This window comes from Myotis davidii, unplaced genomic scaffold, assembly GCF_000327345.1.
Source record: "Myotis davidii unplaced genomic scaffold, ASM32734v1 scaffold38, whole genome shotgun sequence".
Lineage (NCBI taxonomy): Eukaryota > Metazoa > Chordata > Mammalia > Chiroptera > Vespertilionidae > Myotis > Myotis davidii.
The window spans coordinates 1,919,917-1,942,533 of record NW_006291383.1 but is presented as its reverse complement, the minus strand read 5'-3'; the positions used below and the strand labels follow the sequence as shown (position 1 = coordinate 1,942,533).

The following is a 22,617-nucleotide window of genomic DNA, read 5'->3' as shown; positions in this document are numbered from 1 at the left end:
CCCGGGACGCAGGCCTTCACTCCGGATTAAGCCTTCAGTCTTCACAGCTCCGGATGGAGCCTTCAGTCTTTGCTCCACCGCTTCGCCCCTACGTATGCAAATTAACCGCCATTTTGTTGTGTTAATTTGCATACTTTCCTGATTGGTTGGTGAGCATAGCAGAGGGGTGGTTAATTTACATGTTTGTCTATTATTGGGTAAGATGTATGTATTATAACACATTCCTCAGATCATAGCTACAGTTTTAACAGATTTCAATAGTTAAATCATATACAATGGGTTTTCTAACCTCAATGTAATTAAGCTAGAAGTTGAAAAAATTCCCATTTATTTGAAAATTAATGCATATACTTCTAAATAGCTCATGGGTCAAAGAAAAAACATAGAAAACATTTTGATCTAGGCAACTATGAATCTGTGGAATGTAGTTAAACTAGTTCTTAGACATATATAGTTTTAAAGCATATATTATAAAAATATCACTGAGGATTAATCAGGTAACTCTCTACTAAAAGTAGGGGAAAAGGTAAAATAATTGTAAACAAATCTATAAGAAAGGAAATAAAGATAAACCTAAATTAATGAATCAGGAAAAACACACAACATACAGAGATTCAATAAAACCAAAGTTGTTCCACTAAGGCATCTAATAAAATTGATAAATTTTTAGTGAGACTGATTAATCTCACCCAAATTTTTATCAACAGATGAGCAAATCAATAAATTTTGGTATATATAATAGAATACTACTCAGCATTTCAAAAGAATAAACTATAAATATACATAACAACATGGATGAATCTAAAAATAATTAGGTTGAATAAAAGAAGTAAAATTATGGGTTATACTGTATAATATTATTTACATAAAATTTTGAAAAACACAAACTAATCTGTAGTGGTAGAAAGTTGATCGGAGTATGGCTGAGGAGAAAAGTAGCATGGGTTATGAAAGGCAAAAGCAAACTATTAGGCCCGTCCAGCATGGCTCAGTCGTTGAGGGTCAACCTATGAACCAGAAAGTCATGGTTCAATTTCTGGTCAGGGCACATGCCCGGGTTGTGGCCTTGATCCCCCCAGTATGGGGCATACAGGAGGCAGCTGATCGACCTATCTCTCTCATCGATGTTTCTAACTCTCCTTCTCCCTTCTTCACTCTCTAAAAAACAATAAAAACATATTTTTTAAAAATACTAAACTTGACAACTGCACAATATTATTTCCTTTTTTTTAATTAAATCTTTATTGTTCAGATTATTACATTTGAATATTATTTCTTTTGAATGCCCATGAACACTCATCAAGACAGACTATTATGCTATTCTCAAAAAAAGTCCACAAGATTAAAATCTTAGAGCATGCTCTCTTACAGAAATGGAATTAAGTTAAAAATCAACAAAAATAAGATACCTAAAAAGATATCCAATTCATGAACATAGGTTGTTTTATCATTTATTTATATCTTTCAATGTTTTGTAATTTTCAAAGTATACATTTTACGCTTCTATTGTTAAATTTATTCCTATATGTTTTGTTCTTTTGATGCTACTGTGAATGGAATTGTTTCCTTAATTTTATTTTTGGATTATTTATTGCAAGTGAATGTATAGAAATACAATGGTCTTTTAATATTGATCTTGTATCCTCCAATTTTGCTGAATTCTTTTATTAGTTCAAATAGTTTTCTAGTGGACTCCTTTAGAATTTTCTACATACAAGGTCATGTCATCTGCATATATAGACCTACTCTCCCCTTACCCCAAATCTGGGTGTTTTTTTATTTCTTTTTCTTGCTTTATTAACCTCACTAGAATCTTGTCTTGTTTCTGATCTTAAGGCTTTGACCCATATGTTAATTGTGGGGTTTTCATAAATGCCCTTCATCAGATTGATGAAGTTCTTTTCTATTCTTCATTTGTTTAATGTTTTGTCATGAACGGGTTTTGGTTTCCTATTGTTTTGTGTTGTGTGTGTGCATGTATACAATTTAAATAATTTTTGGCTTGTACTATACAGAGCTAATTAATAATTTGTGGTTTTTATCTAACTACTAGAGGCCCAGTGCACAGATTCGTGCACTGGTGAGGTCCCTTGGCTTGGCCTGCAGGGATTGGGCCAAAACTGGCTCTCTGACATCCCCCAAGGGGTCCCAGATTGCAAGAGGGCAGTTCTTGGGTGACGCACCCCAGAATCAGGCTCCTCACCTGAGAAACACAGCTGCCAAGTCACTGCAGCTTGGTAACTCCTATGCTGAGCATCTGCCCCCTGATGGTCAGTACACATCATAGCTCCCAGTTGGATGGTTGGACAGTCACTTAGGCTTTATATATATATAGACTAGAGGCCCGGTGCACAAAAATTGTGCACTTGGTGGGGGGATCGCTCAGCCCAGCCTGCACCCTCTCATAGTCCAGGACCCCTAGGGGATGCCCGCCTGCCAGCTGACATCCTAAGCAGGCAGTCAGACATTCCTCTTGTAGTCCAGGGCTCTCGAAGTTCAGGACACCTCGCTCCTTACCACTCACCTGCAGCCAAGGTGGGAGAGGCTTCCCCCACCGCTGCTGCTCTCACTGTGCTCACCAGCCATGAGCCTGGCTTCTGGCTAAGTGGCGCTCTCTCCATGGAAGCATACTGACCACCAGGGGGCAGCTCCTGCAAGGGGCCAGGGAGAGATGTGGGAGGTTGGCCAGCCAGGGAGGTAGCATCGGAGGGCTCCAGGGTGTGTCCAGCCCATCTCACTCAGTCTCGATCAGCTGGACCCCAGCAGCAAGCTCACCTATCAGTTGGAGCATCTGCCCCCTGGTGGTCATAGCAAGGGGTTGAGCAGCCTTAGCATATCATTAGCATATTATGTTTTGATTGGTTGAATGACTAACTGGACAACCAGACACTTAGCATACTAGGCTTTTACTATATAGGACTAGAGGCCCGGTGTGTGAAATTCATGCACTGGGGGGTGGGGTTGTCCCTCAGCCCAGCCTGCACCCTCTCCAATCTGGGAACCCTCAAGGGATGTCCGACTGCCCGTTTAGGCCCGAAACCGGGCAGTCGGACATCCCTTTCACAATCCAGGACTGCTGGCTCCTAACCGCTTGCCTACCTGCCTGCCTGATTGCCCCTAACCACTTCTGCCTGCCAGCCTGGTCACCCGGGACTGCCCGCCCTTGCCAGCCTGGTTGTCCCTAACTGCCCTCCCCTGCCGGCCTGGTCACCCTCAACTGCCCTCCCCCGGAGCCTGGTCGCCCCTCATGGCCCACCCCCCATCAGCCTGGTCGCCCCACGCAGCCTGCTGTTCAGTCATTTGGTTGTCCCTCCCTAAAACCCCTGCCAGCCTGGTCAGAGGCAGCCATCTTGTGAGGGTGTCGGCCAGCCTGATCGACGCCTAACTGCTCCCCCACCAGCCCAATCACCCCCAACTGCCCTTCCCTGCCATCCTGGTCTCCCCGAACTGCCCTCCCCTACAGCACTGGTCCCCCCCAGCTGCCTTCCCCTGCCGGCCATCTTGTGATGACATGGGGGAGGCTATCTTGTGACAACATGAGGGTGGCCATCTTGTGATGTGAGGGTCAATTTGCATATTGCTTCTTTATTATATAGGATGGGTAGAATAAAAGTAGGTTTATAGTTCTGAGAATGGGAAACACAGAGTTTATTCTTGTATTATTTTTGGTTAATTATTGTTGTATTATTTTTATACAGACAACTATAAACCTGCTTTTGCTCCACCCTGTATATCTGGATGAGAACTACTATAGAGAAAGGTCAGTAAACCATCTAAAAAAGGCCTATTTCATTCCATCAAGGAGGTCACCAGCTTTATAATAAAGTTATAGATCTGTAAAACAGTTAATTCCAGAAATGGCACACATATATTAGAGAGAGTCCTGACAACAACTGCATTAGGGCACTCAAAAAGCGAGTATGTTGGATCAATTCCCTAAATTCAATGAATTCGATATTTTCATGAGTTGTGGCTTAAGCATTTTCCAATTCCAGGAAATTTTTTAAAAATTAAAAGTTAACCCAAAATGTAAACACCCAAAGAGCATCCCCTTACAGTTGCTAGATTCAAATAAAAAAGCAGATGAAGGGGCAACCTATTCACCGCACCTCTTAATAGACTCCCATTCACTTCTGTACAAGCCCATCCTTGTGGTTTGTGTTGCCTATGTGCCCAAGCTCAGGTTCCCTGCCATTGTCCTTTTTGAGTTAAATGCCCATTTTTTAAAATTAAAAGTCACCTCAAGGCTAAATCCGTGCAGAGCATTCCTGATGCTGTCAATGTGTTGACTCCTTTGAGAGAATCCTGCAGCCAGGAAGTGAAAGGGCACCACTATTTTACAGGGACCCAGGAAAGGAGGGCCCAGTTACAGTGGTCTCCCTTGTCCACGGGGGAAACGTTCCAAGACCATTGGAGGTTTAAAACCATGGATAGTACTAAAGCCTCTTTACACTATGTTTTTTCCAATACGTACATACCTATGATAAAGTTTAATTTATAAATTGGCACAGTAAGAGATTAACAACAAGAACAAGAACAATTATAACAATATACTGTAATAAAAGTTATGTGAATGTGGTCTCTTTCTCTCTCTCAAAATAATCTCATTGTACTCACCCTTCTTGTGATGATATGAGATGATAGAGTTCCTAGATGATGCAATGAAGTGAATGACCTAGGCATTGTGCTGTAACATCAGGCTACTACTGACCTGACATACGAACAAGCACTTTACAGCTTCTCTGTGGCATATCTGAACTGCCAGCATTGATGAGGAAAATAAGATATTGGGGGGGCGGGGGAGGGGGTATGTTAGCAGCCTGACTCTGTATCCCTAATGCACATTCCTGTTAGCTTATAATCTAGTCACTGCCCCTTCCTTAATTATCTGGTCTTGCAAGACCTGTTTACTTAAATACTCCCATTTTACAGAGGGCATAAACCATGAACAATACACAACCCCTAGAGGGGGTTATCAGAGCTGGCACCAGATCAGGCCTTTAGGTGTAGTCCCATGGCCCCCATCCCAACACACGGGGCTTTTTGCAAAGCCCGCAAAAGGTCCGAAAGTCCCATCCATATTTGGGGGACAAAGAAACCAAAGGGAATAAAGGGAGAGCTTCCTCCATATTGTTTTGCTCAGGATTTGCAGAGAAACAGTCTTCCCTGAGTCACTACTAGTATATGTGAAACATCTAAAAATAAATGGGTTTTCCTGTATCTCCAAGTACTCCTGTGTATTTTTCGGTCGCCTGGTAAATTCTGTAACAGCATCACGATTCTTGCACTTTGGGTCATTTATTAAGTAAAATAAGGGTTATTGAACACCAGCACTGCAATATCTCCATTGAGACCACTACTAAGTAACCAAAGAGAAGCATCTTCACTGGTTCTCAAGCTTCTGGCCCTTTAAAAGCAGTTCCTTATGTTGTGACCCAACCATAAAATTATTTTCATTGCTACTTCATAACTGTAATGTTGCTACTGTTATGAATCATAAATATCTGATATGCAGGATGGTCTTAGGCGACCCCTGTGAAAGGGTCATTCGACCGCCAAAGGGGTCACTACCCACAGGTTGAGAACCGCTGATCTATAGTGTGGAGATGGACAAAGGGATGAGTCACCTCTGGGGCCTCAGGAGATTTCATCAGGGCTTCTGAGAGCAGCACACACTTTAAGATGCATGAAGTGTTTATTTCTGTCTTTTCCCACTTGATATTTTTGAACCACAGTTAACTGTGGGCAACTGAAACTGTGGAATGTGAAACTGTGGTTGGGGGGTGGGAGGCAACTCCTATACTCGAAAACCCAGAAAAGCAGGTTTTAACAACTTACATATTCAGTCCTCCCCTACAAAATTAGAAATCGTATTACCAAGGAACCTAACGCCCCATCAAGAACTCGGACAGAGGAATCATCTTTGTGAAATTAAAAACTTTTAAGAGAATAAAAGCAGTCAATGAGAGAATTTCCTAGAATGACAGATGGAACAGTATTTATAATTACCAACAAAATACAGGAGAAAAAGCACTGATTATAAGCAAAGACTATAGCCTCTAAGGACAACTTCCAAGCAGTGTTTCATATTCTCTTATGGAATATTGCCTCCAGTTTCTATGCCTTGTTGATAGTATGTAAAACTGTGTTCAATGGTAGACTACAGAAAGCCTCTACATTTCTTTGCCAGAGGGGTTTCAGAATCAGTCTGCAGAGTCCCCCTTCAACCAAAAGAATTAATATAATCAATGATTATCATTGAAGACTACAGATTGTTTCCACAACTTGAAGGGCTGACAACTGGATAGCCCTACTAAGTTCAACATTTCTACGTTTGGTAATTATTCCCTCTGGAATGCCTTTCCCACTTTACCAACTCTTCCTGTTTTTTTCTTCTCTATTTGTGCTCAATTAAACTCTGCTTTCCAGGCCTTTCTTCTTCTAATTCCTTAATATTTATTAGTATTCCCTATTTTGTGTGTCTTAGTCTCCTCCTCCCCCTTATATTCTCACCTATTTCGACTTATATCTCCTAAATGACTCCTAGTTTCCCACTTGTAGCCCTAAACTCTAAAATTACATTCCTGTGTACCTACATTTCCATCTGAAAGCCAAGCATTTCAGATACATTGTTCAAAGAAATGTATCCAAAACCAGTCAACTTCTCCTCCTAATGTACTGATTTTCCTAAGACTTAACATATTTACATCCAATGGTGAAACCCTTGAGCAATTAGATTCTCCTCCCATAAACTAAGGAAAGGCTGATTGTTTTTCTCATGGCAAGAGGATCTTCATGATATGGTTTCTATTTGCCTTGCCAGCTTTGTCTCCTCCCCCGATCTGAGAAATCTCTTCAATTCTCATTCTTTGTGCATACCACACACTTTTCCTTTACTACTACTAAACTCTTCCTTACCTTGCTCAACTGCAAAATTCTACACACCCAGACTTAAGCATCTCTGCTTAGAACCTGAAAATGTGTTCAATATTGTGTTTACTGATGATAAAAATCCAAGTAACTTTGTTTTGGTACTATGGACAAATCATTACTGCTCATAAACTGTTAGAACAAATAAGATTACAAATAGCCCTAGCAGTTTTGGCTCAGTGGATAGAGCGTCTGCCTGCAGACTGAAGGGTCCCGGGTTCAATTCCAATCAAGGACACATGCCTGGGTTTCGAGCTTGATCCCCAGTAGGGGGCGTGCAGGAGGGAGCCAATCAATGATTCTCTCTCATCATTGATGTTTCTCTCTCTGCCTTTCCCTTACTTTCTGAAACCAATTTTTAAAAAACTACAAATAATTACAATGTAGTTTTCTAAGTACCAGAATGAAATAACCACAGTGCGCTATGGCAACAGAGAAGGCAGACACAATCATTATGCCTTCTCTCTACCAGTTTTGCTTGGATTGAGCTTTGTATATATGTAGTTGTCAGGTGGACAAGGTAGATGGGAGGAAGGTATCAAGTTACCAGGATACGTTCTGGCAACAGCTAGGACAGTGCAGCACACAAGGGAAATAGAGAGTGAGGGATCAGATTATGAAGACCCAGAAAAGGAAAAAGAACTAGGAGCCATGGGAGGACACATCAGAGACCAGGTGAGAGGGAATGAGACAATTGGGAGGGTAGTGCATTATAATAAACAACAAATGATAGACTGAAAGACAATGGCAGCGAGATGGGACAGCAGGGCACAGAGGGAAAGTACTTATCCTTGTTTTAAACACAAAGTTATGCACACTTCATCTTCACAAGCCTAAGAGGCATGTTCCTATTTTGACCAAGTCAAGCTTCTAAGAATATCACTTGCTCAAAGTGACACAGCTTACAAGCAGAAACAGAGATTCAAACTTCAAAGATCCTACTACTAAGTAGCATAATTTAAATAAAACTTCTCATAGAGCATAGCAAGTGTAGAGGAAGGAGAAATATTCTCTAGCAGGTTTAGGGTTACATATAAGATTTTAATATTATTGCAAGGTGTGTAGTTTTAGTTGCATATCCAAATTTTAAGTTATTGTATGGGCATAATTTACACATTCTCCAATTAATAATTTTGCATGGGCCATAAAGTTTAAATGTAGTATTACTAGCCTGGAATATCTGCACTCTGCCCACTTATTCTTATATTGCTGGGCATATATTTTTTTAAAGTATTGATCTAAAAATAAAACCCAATGTGAAAATATGCTTAATATGACATCTATATATCTCCTTATGCAAGTGTCTTAATTGGGAAATGAAATATTCAATATCTTAAAATTCATTTACCTAAGAAACATGCTGTATGTATATTCTAAAACATACATAAACTGTTTGGAAATCTTGGTAAAATGCAGAATAACAGCTCTAATAATGAAGTATTAAAGCTGTGTGAACACACATTTTTCCAAGTTTTCCTTTAAAAGGCATTCAATGAATTTTCTTATTGGTAGTTTTCCTTAAAAGAAAAAATGGTTTAAGGTTAGAAATGACCAATTCCAGAAGAAATGTATACCTTCAGAAAACTTGGTCCATCAAACTGAACTATGTAAAATACAAGCAATGTGGGTAAGCCCTAACTTTATTTCATTCTTTAAAACTTATCAGATAGGGTGTAAGTTGACTAATTTTCTAAATTCCAGTGTTTCATTCTTATTCCAGTATTAAGACTTATTTGACATTAAGAACAACATGGGGAGAGCTAATCTTTTTTAGGTAAAAAAGCCCGTCAAGTGTATTAAAGGCAGCCATACATAAAATGCTGAGGTGTACAATTAACAGCAGACCTATAAATGCTGCAAAGTATTAGTATACATCCTCAAGCTTTGAGACAAAGATGACAGATAGGTTTCAAGTCACATGTCAACTCCAACAAATTAAGTGGCTACCTCCATGACCCTAGGGGACAATTTGGGCAAAATAAATCATAAATGCCTGCCATAGGAATGAGAGTGTGGCAGCCTGTGTGCTAGTCTTGCCGTCGGCTTTTTGCCGGCAAAGACTCTGTACTGAAATAGTTCTATTATGGACAGGATATTTCATTATTGCTTTATCAGATATGCATCCTGATGTGAAATAACAAAATATGCAAAATCAAGGGAAAAGTTTTGAGAATTTTTTGGCCCAAGTCTAACAAAACAAACAATAACCCTACTAGTTTTCTATAAACATCTAATGGATAGCTTCAGTTAAAATAACTAGGGTTACATCTTTCAAATGCTCTTCTTAATCATCAGGAAAATTCAGTGTAATATACGTTATATCTATGTGTATATAATATACACATACTATTTTAGGAGAAAACATCAGTATTTCAGCTTGATAATTTAAATAATGTCAACTAAGCATGTTTATTTGTAAAACTTCCCATAGTGAAACATGTTACAGTTACCTATAAACATTCATTTTTCCCTATTTACAACTTGAATTATGGAATGGTTGTATAAGGCAACCAATTGAGTTATAGAAAAGTCACATAAACAATATAAATCTGATGCCCAATCCTTTACAAATATGAAATTACTTTCATTGAGTTTTCAAACTAGCAAGTATAAATAGAGGTCAGCAATACTTCAGATAGGCACTTTAACAATTATTCAAAAAGATGAAGTGTACAAAGGGTAGAACAAATTTCAATATTAATCTAATCCTTAACTTCAAATGTGATTAATCTGAGATAGTCTATATTAAGGAGTGTTATAAACTTTTATTTCTTGCCCTTCTGCCTCCACTTGACCCAAGGCAACATAAAAATGAAATACATAGATATAGACATTACCACAGACCAGTTAACGTGCTTACATTAGAAGGAACTAAACAGTATCTAATGGCCCTGGGGTTTCAGAAAGTGACTATTTTAACACAAAAACTGATACATACTTCTTTTCAGAAACATGTATAAACACATTGGTCTCACAAAGACAAAATGGTACCTCTACCATATTCCTAGACAAAAATGTCTTTAAATGTACTATTTAATTAACTGAATTAAAACTATTAGTGTGGATCAGTGGTTGAGCATCAGCCCATGCACTGAGAGGTGGCTGGTTCGGTTCTCAGTCATGGCACATGCCTTGCAGGCTCAATCCCCAGTATGGGGTGCGGGGGACAACTGATCAATCTCTCTCTCAGCATCGATGTTTTTCTTTCTCCCTCTCCCTTCCTCTCTGAAATCACTAAAAACATAAAAATTTTTAAAAAACTATTAGTCTTAGGTACTCTTTTCAAAAACTGAATTTTTTAAGTATTTAGAGAAATTAAAATACTATTTTAATTTTAAAAATTGAAAAATTATATTTACCAATACTTTATAGTTTTAAGGTTTAAATAATAAGGAACAGATGTTTTGTTTTGCCAGCCTTTTGTGACAGACCTTTTAAACATATACCTTTGGCCAACTCATTTTCAACCTTAAACCAAGTCTTCTGAATATTTACACTGTATCTTTTGGTAGTTAAAATAATACTTGACTAAAAGATAAAATTCACATTGCTTCATGAATTCTGAGTTCTGTATTTTCTCTACTGCCAAATTACAACATACCTCTATTAGTAAAGGAAATGGCTAACTCAAATTTTTAAAGTTTACCCAGGAAGGGTTAAAATATGAGGTTTCATTAACTAAAAATTTTAGGTTAAATTCATTAAATTTGTTTTATTTCTGGTATTTTATAATTTGAGTAATTTCTATAGCCCAGGTACCCAAATGTAGTTTAATAAACATGAGTTTTTACTCATTAGAACATGGTTAGCTGTTTCAAGTGCATTTATCAAAATCACCTGCTGTGTATGTCTGTATATGAGGGCACATGTATTTCTTAATTCCCCAAAAACAGTTGTGCTCCTTTAAAAGGAGAAACTGGCTTTAGTTCAATATGCTACCTGACACTTAAGTCTCTTCTAAAATCCAAAGTCAGCCAATTTTCAAATAAGTGGAAAGTGAAAATACTTATTTAGAATGACAAAAATTAAGCTTGGCAAAAGTAGTGACTTTTATTTACAATTGCATGTATCAAGATTACAATAGAAACACTAGTGATATCATCGGAACAAAAGCAATGATTTATTGGTAATGGCAATGAATGGAATAGTGACAGTCTGGCGAGAATCAAGCAGTCATCCAGGAGCTGTAGGTCTGATTCCAATGTGGTCTTCCCGTGTCTTTTGTATCTTAGTGACTTTCTCCTTTTTTGCCAACTACCTAGAAAAATAAAAATATTTTTATATGTACATTTTATTTAGAAATGTGGGTTATTTTCAAAATAATATTTAAAAACAATATTAATTGATAATCATATCTAAAACCTGGTATTAATTTTTATCCCTGAATTTTGTTTGGCATGCAGCATATTTCCATTGTTGAAACACACTGTGACCCTCCTTCCCTTCCAGCCTCAAGGAATTAAAAATAAACCACATGCAGGCTATTTTTGGTTTCCAACACCGTTTTAAGAAAAAGTAATGCAATTTTTCAAAACAAGGTTGACAGTTTAGAGAAGTTAATAAATAAAAAATGCTATATGAGTGAAACATATTTGGCATACTATTTTTAGACAATTAGAAATCAAACACAAATAATCTAAAATTTAAAGAGTATGCTAAACTGGTCTTCATGTCCAAAATGACAGATTTCTACACATTTCTCTCAATATGTAGACATATAATAAAACACTAAAAATGACTAATTTTGTCTAGTTCTATTTTTTCAAAAACCCTGGTGGCTATAAATGTACTATTAAAAAATGTAAAGAATATCTTGGTTGGTCTGGCTTAGTGGTTGATCGTCAACGTATGACTCAGAAGGTCGAGTATTGATTCCCGATCAGGGCATATGCCCGAGTTGCTGGCTTGATCCCCAGTAGGGGATGTGCAGGAGGCAACTGATCAATGATTCTCTCTCATCATTGATGTCTCTGTCTCTGTCTCTGTCTCTCTCCCCCCGGCTCTGAAATCAATAAAACATATATTTTTAAATGTACGGAATAAATCTTGTTTCTATCAATGATTAGAAAAATTGTCTATTAGGGAGGTGTTTAAATGTTCTAGTTGCTATAAATGTGGCAGCATAAAAATACAAAGAATAAACTTGCTTCCTATCAACAGTTCTTTTTCTTTGTGTGTTTCTTTTTCTTCTTCTTATACTACCAACAGTTCTACAAAACAAATTCTCTGTGGGGAAGTTCTGAAACTATGTTCTAATTGAATGATATATTTCAAACCTAAAGTTTATCATTAAATAATGTAGTCTCATAGAAATACCTCTAAAGAAATCTACTTGCAAGCTATTAAATATGTATTTTTATACAAAAATATTTCTATATACATTTGTAAAAGTAAATTTCATATTTAAATTGACTCTCTTCCAAATGGTAGCATCTGAATCAAGGAAAACTCAAAAAGTTCTTCAGTACATGTCTGCTCTAAAAATAAAACATGGCTGGGTCAATGTCTTTCATGAGAGAAGACTATAAAACCCCTTCCACTGAATATCTAATCACTTAATGCTAAACTGCTATTTTCCCCACTTCAAATAAAATCACTTTTATCACTTGAAAGGAATTCCTCTCTGATCCAAGGAAACAATGTGACAGCAAGTCCAAAAAGCCAGACAGATGCTAAAGAGATAGTTTCAGAAAAGAATATGTAGATGGGAATAAGGAATTCAGGTTTAAGACCCAAGAGGAAACTTCTTAAAAAAGGAGATGGAACTATTTGTATCACAAATGAATACAAGCAGATAGACACTGAAAGCATTATTGATCACTGTTATCACTTGGGAACAAACAAAACACAGAGCTATTAAATTAAGCAAAAAAAAAAAACAACCCCAAAAAACAAAAAGAACTAATATTAAAAATTAACATTTTAGCAGATGTGATACAGAAGACACAAATCTGCATACTGTTTCACAGGTTGATAGCTCTCAACTTGCCAATGTGTATTCTCTGCAAAAAAAGAGAAACGCAACATTCCAATATGGATTTTCTTACCCAAACATAAAGTTCTTTTATTTCTTTTTAAGTCTTTATGTTAACACCTCACAGAAACAAAAGTCTAGGTACATTAAAATTAGGTATCCATAGTATTTATTCAGTAAAGAGTCCACTTTTCTTCCATATTAATATTTTAAACCAGCCTAATATTCAGTCCATAAGTCTTTCGACTGGCCTTGAGTTTGCTTGGGCAGGCAAAGCATAGGATACACCCACAATTAATAAGCAAAATGACTTCTGGGCCACAGTTTCAATGAGATAAAAAAGAAGAAAACCACATCTCTTAACTACAGCCTAGTCAATATATTACACTAGTACTTGTATAAAAGAACTTGATGAAACTGTTTATATTTGGTTTCCAAAATGATTTTATAGTTCCTAAAAAATCAAATTTAAACTTGATTGGATTAAAAACATTATCCAACAACTAGTTAAATTTGAAACTACAACAATGTATATTTTATTGCAATATTATTTCGCAAAGATAGTACAGAATTAAATATGAGACAGGAGAATGTAAAACAACAACAAAAATTCGGGGGAACAACATAATATGGTAATAAAATAAAAGCACCTAGTTGCAAGCCCAAAACAAAAACCAAAACAAAATGAAAAGTCAGTGGGGAAACATGACTAGAATGAGATTTGAGGAACGAGATAGCTGAGGAAATTTAGGTAACAGTAAGGCTGATCCAGATGACAGAAGCTGTAGACATCCTGCACCAACAATGATGAGAACACGGGAAGGGTGAGAGCAGACAGGTGCAAGATGAGCAGAGAAGCAAGAAGGGGAGTGGAGTGAGATAAGGTCAATCTTTATATTACTTCATTTTAAAAAAATCTTCTGGTTTTAGTTCATTTGAGTTGGATTAAAAAAGCTGAAAAATAAACAGACAGAAAAGTTACAAAAATAGCTGATACGGTGAATGGCCAGTTTAGAAAAGTCTATTTTTATAACAGGGATAGAAAACCTGCTCTGCTTTTTGCATGCACCTCATTCCCTAAGAAGCACAAGCCCCTTCAATTTTGCTCATTTCTGTACTTAAGTCTTATTACTTTTGTATTAAAATAAAGCAATCATTGTAAAGAGCATTGTTTTAGCAAAGAAAACATCTACTTCCAATTAGGATGGCAAGCTTTTCATGCTGCAACACACAGAATCCATTTACAACAGCAAACGGCATAAGTGTGTATTATAATCTGGTGCACAATGCCTATAAGAGCCAAAAACAGATAAATGGAAGGTGTGTTCAAGTCTACCAAATCTTAAAGGTACAACCTCATGAAGTTGTAACAGCATGCAAGGTGGTGTAAGATTTCTACTCACATCTAAGGTTCATTAGCGTGACCTTAGCTTCTGTCATCTTAGTGACTGACCAAAGGGAGAAGTTCAATGACATTCTGAAAACTAAAATTATCTAGGAACAACTCATACAACATAAAAATGTAAACCGAAAATGCTAAATAATTTCATTTTATCAAGCATTAAACCATTTCATATCATTCTTTCCTACACAGAGGTATCAAAATTTTCTTCTCTGTGATGAAAAATGTGTACCACATCTATTTTGAAATTTTAAATTCTAATTATTATGCATAATCCCTTTAAAATCCAGACTGACTTAAAAAAGGGAATGAAGGGCCATACGTGACTGGTCCTAGAATGAATCTGCTCCTTCCCACTTTGATGCCAAATTCCTATTTTTCATTCTACCTAGAGTGCCACTGCTGTTTTCTCCTCCATCCATTTCTACTACTAAAGTTTAATTCAAGGCCCTCTTCCTTCACAAAATACTCTCATCCTCTTCCAGCAATCATTGTTAAGTATAAGGATACTCCGTGGAGGAAGAGAGCCTTGAGCTAAGCTTTGAGACACCTGACTGACTTTCCAGATGTTATGTATTATCTAGGTACAGGGATGACTGTACCTAGCACAGTACTACAAAAACAACAAATACCATACCACATGTCAATTAGCTCCCTCACTAGGAACCAAAATCATTTTTAATAGGCAACTCTATACAACGACCAAACTGGCCGATTTCAGTTAGTACACAGACATTAATTCTATTATAATTTCACTACACTGAAGTTGTTGACTTACCATAATATATTTTTAAAAAAATAAAATTAGCTTACTTTTGAGAAATAACCCTATACAATAACTATACAAACAAATCTCACTCAGAAATTATTAAAAGAAAACATAATGTAATATTAATATAATAAGAAAATCATTCAACCAATTAAAATGTATTAAACATTAAAGGCCAGGGAGAAAGAAGTCCAGAACACCAAGAAGGAAGTCCATTCGTTATAGTAATAAATGATTCTCACAGCAGTTCTCAGAGTGGTCCAGGCTGGAGGTTCCTGAGACCCTCTTAGGGAGTCTTCAAATTAAAAACTATTCTCATTGCTACATTGTTATCTGCATTTTTAACTCTCATTGTTTCGCAAGTGTACACAAATGGAGTTCCCGAGAGGATATATAAACTGTGATAGCAAAAGTGAGTGAATGCAGAAACAGATGAGAGAATTCTACCAAGCTTAACAGTAAAAAATTTTATAAAAGTGAAAACAATACACTTCCTCTCACTAAGCTGGTTTTTGTTTTGGAAAATATACTTTGATTTTAAAATATTATTTTTGCTAATGTACAATGTATTTGTAAATAAATATTTTTTAAATTTCTCAGTTTTAATTTTTTAAATGGTAACCATTAGATAAGTATAGCACACAGAAGCAAAAAGTCTTATTGGTCCTCAAGAATATTTAATAGCGTAAAAGCATCCTTGAGTCCAAAAAGTTTGAGAACTACTTCTCAATAATAATTTTAAATAAGGTAAAAAGGTATTTAGTTAAATGAACACATAGCCAAATTATAAAACAAACACAAATACTCTCAAGAATAGTCTACCACCTTTGTTATCACAAAAGGTAGTCTGGTAGTCAAAAACAGAAAAACTAGTCTAAAAGAGACGGGATGGGGGATGTTAAAAACAAAGAGGTAGAGACAGATTATTAGGTGGACAATTGATAATGCACATTAGAAAAACTAATGAATGGCAGGCTAATAAGAAGATAGACAATATTAAAGTAGTGGTTACTGAGAGTAAAAACGAACTCCAATAGCATAAGCTAAGGTGAGAAGCAGGAAATATATGGCTGAATTAATAGTAAGGGAAAATAAGAAAACAGAGTAATAGATCTTATGAAAATATTAAGCTAAAAACAAACTACGTAAGAAACAGTTAAAGCTAAATCCAATGGCATTTAATTCAAACAGGCAAAGTAATAAAGCAGGCAGCCAAAATGTCTTTGATGCTCACACATTTTTCCCAATACAGTACATTTCATATCATAAATATGTAGATGTTTAATCTCTGCTTCTTCTGACCTGCCATTATACATGTCAAACATTTAATATGACCGATCTAAGTACATGACTGTTCATACAGCTCCCAAAAATTAATCATACTGTGAGACAGGAAGATTATACTTGTAAAATGACCGGTTAAACTATCTATTGTCAAAGTTATAAATTTTGTAAAAACAGCTAAAATTTTATAACTTTTTAAGGGCATCCAATGTTATATAATTTTTTAAAATTTTCTGTAACTGAATTGAAATTAGATCTGTGGATACCATTAAACGAATGAATGAATGAATGAATGAATGAATGCTTTCGGGATGTTCTATAGCTCCAATGCCCTCCCAAACAGGGGTCAAACTGTTAGGCTGGGTGCCTCTTCCTCTAAGCATTGGCCACCCTAGAAAAACTCTTCCTCTTTTATAATCATCTCAAGTTCTAGACTGCCTGCCAGATGCAGCTACCAGGAATACAACGATAACTACATCTCCTATGCTGCTGCACCTTTAATCTGTGCACAGCACCTGTTTTCTGTACTGATAAAACTCTTGGTGGCAATTCTTTAACACTGTATTTTTACTTCCCCTAAATATAATTTCAACAAACTTACTCGTTTGAAGTCATTCATATTTGTTGCCTGGACTGGAGTACCAATGAAAGTAAAATATGAAATTCTTGTTGTTTCTTCTTCACCTTGATTGGACTGAACAAATATCTACCAAAAAATAATAATAATAATAATTTTTACAGTAATGATTGCAATCCTTTCATAAAAATGCCTCAGTTTCATCAATTTCCTTAGGTTACTAACAAATTTACCTTCCACTCCTTGTAAGGATTAATCCAAATTACATTGAGACTAGTACTCCTACAGGACCATTAATTCCACTCTTTGCCCTGCTATTCTCATATATTCCAGGAATGACATGGCAAGACACCCACATATACAAGTTCTTGATAATTTAGTGTGATGGTATGGAGGGGTCAAAATTAAAGCCTTTCATAATGAATGCTGAAAGACTATGAAATTCACAATTACAACAGGCAGAGTGCTGTTGAAATTTTATAAAAAATTATAGTAGTTCACTGAGGAGTATTTCTGCAGTTATAGTCTTTCTGATATTCATTCATTCAATTTTCTAGACTACTAAAAGAAAAAAACTGTATTGGAAATCATCAGTCAGTTTTTGTTGTTTGAATAGGCAACCACATTTTCATCTCAAACTGAGCTGATCAATGAAAAACCCCAAGTCTATAATTAGTAGACTATTAAATCAGCTCTCCATTTATTTGTAATGCTCTATGAATCTAAGCACAAATGTTTTTATATTTACTGCTTTTAAAATTCATCCACTGACTTTGATAAGACTTTCTGATCAAAAATGTCATTTCAATTTCAATTTTATCAAAAAAAGTGACAGACATGCTTTCTGTGTCTTAACTGAAATTCTGACTGAGATGGGACACAGTACATAAGGACTTGAGCCCATCACGAGATAACTGCGTTCATGATTCTAATGACAGAGGAGAAAGCATCGGGATCTCTGCATTGAAAGGGCTTTCCCAATAAACAGCTGTCTTCCTCTCATCACTAATAAAGCAAAAGGTGATATCATGAACACATGCTATAGCATTCTTCTAACTTACCAAAACCAGAATCGTTCCACTAAAACAAAGAAATCACATTAGTTTGTCATAACCTGTTCTCAGTAACTGTGCTGATTCCCAATTCTCTTTCTAAGTGATCTATTCTACTCTAACCCTCTGTCCCCTCCTCTGAAGGACAGAGCTAGGGTGGAGAGCATGTGGTGGGTTTTAATACCCAAATTCACAAAGGAGTTAATAACTGCTAACAAACAGCATACTTTTTTCAATACAAATTAAGATAAAATTATATTTTTAAGTCATTTTTGCTGAGATCATGATCACTACGTTATTAAAAACTCAGTATTCTAGAAAAGTACACTGAATTTTACAAATGCATCATTCATTACCAGGTATGAATAATAAAGCACAAATATACTCAGTTAAATATAAATGTTATATAATAAACTTTTAATAACAGTTGCCAAATACGCATCAGATAAGTAAACTGACAATCCACAAAATTTAAAAATATCAACCTGTCCTTCCCTTAGGACAGTGGTCGGCAAACTGCGGCTCACGAGCCACATTGGGCTCTTTGGACCCTTGAGTGTGGTTCTTCCACAAAATACCACGTGTGGGCGCACACATACAGTGTGATTGAAACTTCGTGGCCCATGCGCAGAAGTCGGTATTTTGTGGAAGAGCCACACTCAAGGGGCCAAAGAGCTGCATGTGGCACGCGAGCCACAGTTTGCCGACCACTGCCTTAGGACACATAGATAAATTAAGAAGAAAATTTAAGCCCTGGCCGGTTTGGCTCAGTGGATACGTCGGCCTGCAGACTGAAAGGTCCCAGGTTCGATTCCGATCAAGGGCACATGCCCAGGTTGTGGGCTCAATCCCCAGTGGGGGGGCGTGCAGGAGGCAGCCAGTCAACGATTCTCTCACATCATTGATATTTCTCTCTCTCTCTCTCTCTCCCTCTCCCTTCCTCTCTGAAATCAATAAAAATATATTATTTTAAAAAGAAAATTTAATTAGATCATATATTTTTACTCATTTCAAACCAAGTAGACAAATAACTACTTAAAAGGATAATATCTTAATGAAATACTACTTACAGTTACACTGTTAACATTCTGAAACTTAACATAGCGAAGTGGAACAATGCCATCTTCTTTAATATCATCCTCTGTTAGTTCCAGAGCTTGAGTTGGTTCACTTCTTTCTGCTTCTTCAAAATCCATAGATCGGGGCAGATTGATAAAAATTTTTACGTATTTAGGACCTTGACCTATAAAATGGTAGAACAAAATGCTACAAATCAAACATATATTTTCTTCCCTTTATTATTTCATTCATACTATAAAGACACACAAACACACATATGCAAATATCTACATACATCTTTAGGAATTCTAAGAAAGTCAGAGTATTTTCACAGCCACTTCTTGGCCTGCTAGCACTATACTCCAGGAATTCTAGATCAAAATACTTACATATATATGTACCCACATACACACAGTTCTTGCCCTCCACTAAAAGATGTACTATGTAAATGTAATACTACTAGTGAGGAGGTAAAGGGAAAGTAGCAATGGAGTCCGACAGTATATGCAGGTTAACAAGTTTCATAAAAGAAACAACATTTGATCAGGGTCTTAGTTGCCAACAACTGGTACATTTTGTTAAGAGGGAAGCTTTAGTGATAATGATTAGTCAAAAGGAGGTTAATTATATAAATTGCCAAATTTCATCTTGGGAATTAGGATGTGCTCAGTGGTAAAATCACATTCATAGAGTGTCTTAGCCCCTTTAACTTCAAGGTACAATTTAAACCCATATTTTCTAGCTGATTAAAGAATCTTAAAATATTCACATTGCTTAAATACTCATTTCTACACCATTGGTTTTTACAAATACTTTGGATTTTCAGAATAAAGACACAGTTGAATTAATAAAAATTAAATACATAAAATTTTAGAATAATCGATGAGAAGGAAATACTATGTGATACACAGGGTACTGGCTGTTTCTTCTAAGTAATTAAAAAACAAAACAAAACCAAGAAATCTACTCTCTCCTCCCTCCCGCCACTCCAGCCCACCCCAACAACAAAACTTCCACAGACACAGGAAAAGGAGGAAAGGAGGGTGGGAAGAGTGAATAAGGAAAGTTCTTAATTTAATACAAACAGAAATGCCTAGTCTGTGCAATCATGTTTACAGCATCATATCTATAAATAATATGAATCTATTAATATGGCACAAATAAGACAATCTTGAACCTTAGTTTTATCATCTGTAATAGGAGTTTGAAAGAAATAAAGATTATACCCAGTTTTGATCCTTAACAATAACTATTTCAAACCTAGTTTTAGCCCTAGCAAGTTTGGCTCAGTGGATAGAGCATCGGCCTGCAGACTGAAAGGTCCCAGGCTCGATTCCCGCCAAGGGCATGCACCTTGGTTGCAGGCCCATCCCCGGTGGGGGGTGTGCAGGAGGCAGCTGATCCATGTTTCTCTCTCATTGATATTTCTGACTCTCTGTCCCTCTCCTTTCCTCTCTGTGAAAAATCAATAAAGTATATTTAAAAAAAAAAACAACCTAGAGTTTTAGAGTCATAGTTGGAAGAAAGGGTTCACTTGCTTTCAGATTAAGAGGAAACTAAAATTGTAAAATTAAAAATTTTAGAAATAAATCTCACATTGTTTGCCCATTCATTTATATCCTTGCTTTGTTCCAAAAACAATTTCACTCTTTCTTCAAAGAAGGAATATCTACCTTTATCAAAAAAATAGAGGCAGACCTTCTGACAAGTCTACAGATCAGAAAGTTAGTTTAGAGAAAAATTGTCCATTACTTACCATTATCTGGCCCTTGAAATTTCATTGAATAAAGCTTCACAGGTTGATTAAATGCCACAGTAATAAGCAGCTGTGAAGGAAATAATTGTTTAACTTTAAAAGGGCTCTTGAACACCTTGAGCACACACAACAGCTAAGTGGAATTAATTCAGAGACAAAAAAATTTTAATTTATCTAATAAAACTAATGTAATATGTAAAATCAGTAAGTTGAAAGTAAGTTGATTAGACTGACATCTGAAAAATACAATTATCTATTATTCATATAAGAGAATGACAACAAAAAGTTTAATGGAATAATTTACTATAATTATGTATAACATAAGGTCTTGTGACTTATAAACTGGCAAACCATCTGCTTTCTAAAAACTCAAAACAAAATTCCCCAATTAAATTAAAATTTATACTATGTATGCTAACATATAAGCTTACTGTTTTCCAGGATGGTTTATTTGTCAAGCACTTACTTGATAATTTGGAGACAATGCACAGGTTATGTGGAAAGACTAACCCTCAAATGGGCCCTACTTGATCTAAAGCTCCAGACAAGAGGATTTCTATAGCTCTACAGTCGTCTCCAAACCTCCATCCTTAACGTATTTGACTAACTTAATCTGGAAGGCCACATAAGAAAACCGAGGAGAGAAACCAAGATGGCAGCATAGGTAAACACTGGAGATTGCTGCCTCACACAACCACTTCAAAAATACAACTAAAAGACATAACGGACATCATCGAGAACCACGGGAAGGCTGGCTGAGTGGAATTTCAACAACTAGAAGGAAAGAGAAAAGCATACCGAGACTCAGAGGAGGTGTGGTGCTGAAGTAAATACAAAGGTGCGGAGATGCATGCGGAGCGGGCTGGCGGCTGAGGACACAATTGTCTTTTTCAATTGGGAGGGAGTCTCAGGCTCTGAGCTCCAGTTCCGGGTGAGTCTTTGGGGACCCAGGCTCATACAGGAGAAACGGGACTGTCTGGCATCGGTTCGGAACTCGAAGGCAGCTTTCTCTCAAAGGCACTCGCAGCAATAGCCAGGACCTCTGAACTGAGAGCAGCCATACTGCTGGCATGCTCGGCCAGCCCTGTTGATCCCCTAGGACCCCGCCCTGCCCAAGCCTAGCAAGGAGGCTTTTGCATGTGAAAGGCCCAGCCCTTTGAAATCTGAAAATAACTTAACAAACTGCAGCTGCTCCAAGGCTCCAGGGCAACTTGCATTGCTTTACAGCTGGCTTCTGCTGGATAGCTGCAGTCAGAGGCTAGATTAGCACTTCCTTAGATCCAAGGGCCAGTGTACCCAGTGGTCAGAGTGGGACTTTCCAATTACAACTCAGATCCATAAGGGACACACTCAGGGGGCACACTCAGTGAGCACCAAAGCCCCACTGAAGCAAGTCTTGCCCCATAAGGGTGTCTTCAGCACAGAAGTTCTCCCACTGTAGACACAGCTGATTCTCACAGCCAACTGGCCTGGAGATCAAATCCTCCCAGTTTTACCTACAACAATCAAGGCTTAACTACAACAAGACTGTGCACAAAACCCACAAGGGGGTGCACCAAGAGAGTCTACCTCAGGTAATTGGGACACTTAGCACAGAAAGCCACTCTATCAACACAGTGAAGCATAAAAAACACAAGACAAAGAAATAGGACACAAATGACAGAAATGGAGGAAAGCAAACTATTGGATATAGAGTTCAAAACCACACTTTTTAGGTTTTTCAAGAATTTTCTAGAAACCGCCGATACACTTAATGAAACCCTCAAGAACTCTAGTGAGACCCTCGAGGTTGTGATAAAGGACCAACTAGAACT

The 22,617-nt window shown here is 36.9% G+C and overlaps 1 protein-coding gene across 2 annotated transcripts in view; it reads right to left on the bottom strand.

The window, feature by feature from the left end:
* Window positions 1-10,955: 10,955 nt before the first annotated feature.
* The window catches only part of TXNL1 (thioredoxin like 1), a 26,148-nt gene continuing 14,486 nt past the window's right edge, over window positions 10,956-22,617 (bottom strand). The window contains exons 5-8 of one of the 2 annotated variants that reach the window (XM_006764461.1): window positions 20,804-20,873; window positions 19,059-19,231; window positions 16,961-17,065; window positions 10,956-11,188 (exon numbers count right to left, since the gene is read on the bottom strand). In XM_006764461.1, coding sequence (XP_006764524.1) covers window positions 11,159-11,188; window positions 16,961-17,065; window positions 19,059-19,231; window positions 20,804-20,873 — 378 coding nt within the window. In that variant the 3' untranslated portion in view covers window positions 10,956-11,158. Of the gene's footprint in view, window positions 11,189-13,411; window positions 13,859-16,960; window positions 17,066-19,058; window positions 19,232-20,803; window positions 20,874-22,617 lie in introns of those variants that run through there. The other variant, XM_015564420.1, reaches the window with a different exon arrangement.